This window comes from Triticum urartu, chromosome 5A (genome assembly GCF_056163025.1).
Source record: "Triticum urartu cultivar PI428250 chromosome 5A, HENAU_Tu73, whole genome shotgun sequence".
Lineage (NCBI taxonomy): Eukaryota > Viridiplantae > Streptophyta > Magnoliopsida > Poales > Poaceae > Triticum > Triticum urartu.
In genome coordinates, this window is record NC_141877.1 from 392512325 (window position 1) to 392515429 (window position 3105).

The 3105-nt window shown below is 55.0% G+C and overlaps 1 protein-coding gene across 1 annotated transcript; it reads left to right on the forward strand.

The window, feature by feature from the left end:
* The first annotated feature begins 1701 nt into the window (after window positions 1–1701).
* LOC147971545 (ethylene-responsive transcription factor ERF098-like) lies at window positions 1702–2082 on the forward strand. Its single transcript, XM_087524014.1, has one exon. The coding sequence runs from the start codon at window positions 1702–1704 to the stop codon at window positions 2080–2082; it is 381 nt and encodes a 126-aa protein (XP_087380140.1).
* Window positions 2083–3105: the final 1023 nt, after the last annotated feature.

Sequence of the window (3105 nt, forward strand, 5' to 3'; positions counted from 1 at the left end):
CCGGCTTCACCAATTTCAAGAGATATGCCAGTTCAATCCTTAAAAGGTATTTATAGGGATAGGACCTGTATGTGTGTTCATAGAAACGAATGTATATGTGTATATATAAGCGCATAGATCTGTATTATGTTTAAGAAAAAATAGTGTCCGAGACCCGTTCTTGATACCGGTTGACAGAGGCTCTCCGGCGGTGTTCGGCGCACAGAACGTCTCATGCCGGAGACGTGTCCGCACTCCGCAGTATGGCGCAAAGTATGACTTCGCCGAATTCAGTCCGTCGTAGAAAAAAGGAGACAAACGGGCCTGACCACATGCCACCGAGTCAGTAAGGTGGCAAAAAGGGACCCCAGGACCCACGGAAAACGGCCTTTGACAACCTGTTGACCGCCGATCCCAGGCGGTTGCCGGTTGGAGCATGCGCACACGCAGCCGGTGACGTGTTCCGGCGTCCGTTTCCGATGCGCCCCCCCTACCCCGACCCTCCCAGGCTGTGCAGGTGCAGCAGCCCTTGGCCCGGCCAGAGAGACGGGAACCCGTCGCGCTAGACGAAACGGCAAAGGCGAACGCACCAGCGCGACGAAGAGAAACGAGAGCCGCCCCGGCACGTGGCGCGCGGTGACCGCGCGTGGCGAGCCCTCACGGCCCCCACGTACGCGCGCCGGGAACGCCCGGCGCCGGCAAGCGGCCGATCGACGACGGCCTTCCCGGTGCGTGCGTCGATGGGTGCGCCGTCTGCGTGCGTACGTCACGTCGTTCGCCAGGGCATGGGCCGTGATGGGTCTGCCTGCAAGTTGCACGACCAGTGGGTGCATATGCATCGTGCAGCTACACTGCTACAGTGCTGTGCCATCATCCGAACTGGCTGTGTGAGTGCTGGGATATTTTTGGTCGAGATCTGGATCCCGAATTGATCGATCGATTGACTTATGCTCTGTTTGGTTCAGCTTTTATCAACGGATTCTGCTGCCGCGCAACAGAATCTGAATCAAAGGGCAAATTCAGACGAATGCGATTCCAGAAATCCGCTGTCAAAATCTGAACCAAAAGCGGAAGCAGCCCAGGACGTGCTTTCCAAAATCTGATTCCGCTGCGGGCTAAAATCTAAAAAAGCTGTATCAGCTAGTTTGCTAAATGACATACATCTTTTTCATATATGATTTTTCATAGCTGTTTTTCTCCAACAGATTTTTTACAGCTACTTTTAGAAATCCACAGCCGAACCAAACAGGGCCTTAGTGTTTACTTTATTGAAGATTGAATGAATGTTCCGAGAGGTGAATATAGTACACTTTCGAACGAGCCATGCCCATGCACGCACAGAGATCCAGGCTAAATACATGGCGCTAAGAGCAACTCCAATCGGCCGACCCAAACGGACGGCGTTTTTGTCCGTTTGGTTGGCCACCCGCACGCCGTCCGCTCTTTTTTAATTTTGGGTCGACAGTGCGTCCAACAGACCGACCCATTTGATGACCGCGTGTGTTTTAGATCATGCCAGCGGCTATGCCGTCACTCTGGTTTTGGCGCTCCAGCGCGCGGGGGAAAGCGGGTTAGCGCACGCTGGTTTTGGCGCTCCAGCGCGTGGGAAAGGTTCACGTGCGCGCCGCGACCGGCGCTCGTTATAAGAAGGCGCTCCCTCCACTCTGTCCGTCGCCCACTTGTCTCGCCCCCTCTCACTAGCCTCGCCGCCTCTGCGCCACCATGTCGATCCGCCGCCTGGACGCTTCGGATTTTCGCGGAGTTCGCGAGCGCCGCTCCGGCGCCTTCTCCTCCGAGATCTGTTTTCGCGAGAAACGTCTCATCCTCGACACCTTTGACACCGTAGAGGAGGCGGCCCGCGCGCATGACGCGGCGGCGTGGCGCCTCCTGAGGCCTCGTCGGGATATGAATTTTCCCGACGTGTCGAGCCAGCGGGCGCAGGATCTGGCGCCTCTCCCGCGGCTTTGCACCGACGAGGATAGTCGTGTCCACCGGAGGCGACAGCGTCGCCTCGCCATCGCTGAGATGGACATGGAAGCCATGGTGGTGTGGCACGAACGCTTCCCGCAGGACATCATCGACGAGCGCCAGTTCTACAAGTAAAGGAGGTTGGAGAGAGACGCGAAGAGGACGGAGAGAGCCGCCTATCGGGAGGACAAGCGTTCGCGGAAGCAGGCCACTCAATTGAAACTGAAGCTACGAGAAATGTCGGGTTGGGACTTTGAAGACGAGCAGCATGCTGACGCCTACATTCAAACGTCGGAGGAGGACATTACCAAGTCGGAGTCAGAAAGCGACGAGTAGTTGTCTTTTTTTTATCTGTGTACGGTAGAACTATCTATGTATCCATTTTTATCTGAAAAAATGGCCGGCGGCGTCGGCGACGAAGCAGACGAGCGAGGGTGTGTTGTTTGATGTGGAGAGGCCAATTCAATATGCCACCGACCAGCGGGCCCGGTGAGGAAAGAGGGCGAGCGCACGCGTCTGTTGCCTATCCGCACCGACGCAAATCGGGCTCAAATATGGGCCGGAAATGGGTCGGCGGGCGGAGGAAAGCGGACACGCGTCCGTTTGGGTTGACGCGTTGGGCCGACTTTTTTATTCGCGCCGACCCAAACGAACGGCCACAGACGAAATGGGTCGCTCCATTGAAGTTGCTCTAAATGAATTAACAAAGCCAAGCAACAAAGGCCAAACGATACATGGCGCTAAATGAACAGCCTACAACACAATACACACTACAAACATAAAAGATAGTAAGATAGCTTGCAAATGTCGCTGCCTACACACTCAGAAACCGAAAAAAGAACCCGAAGCCGATAGGGCAAGAGAGGATCAGATTGCCACAGAGAATATCGAAATGTGGCTGCTCCACGGGGCAGATTAAACACAACTGCTTCCTAATCTATAGTCAAAGAGGAACCCTACCCCCTCGCTCCGGCTGGAAGAATGCTGCACCGGCCTGTAAAGGTGCTCACCTGAGAGCTAGGAGAGGTGTCGCCTTGGCGACCATACAGAAAACACAACATACAAAATGCTCGAAGCACGAAGCACATCACATGCTGGCTACATTGCTGCTACCCTCGGACATCTAGATGATAGGGGCAATCGAAGGGGAAGAAACAA

Bases quoted from the DNA above. Each gene is read 5' to 3' on its own strand.
- LOC147971545 (XM_087524014.1), top strand. From the start codon at position 1,702: ATGTCGATCCGCCGCCTGGACGCTTCGGATTTTCGCGGAGTTCGCGAG.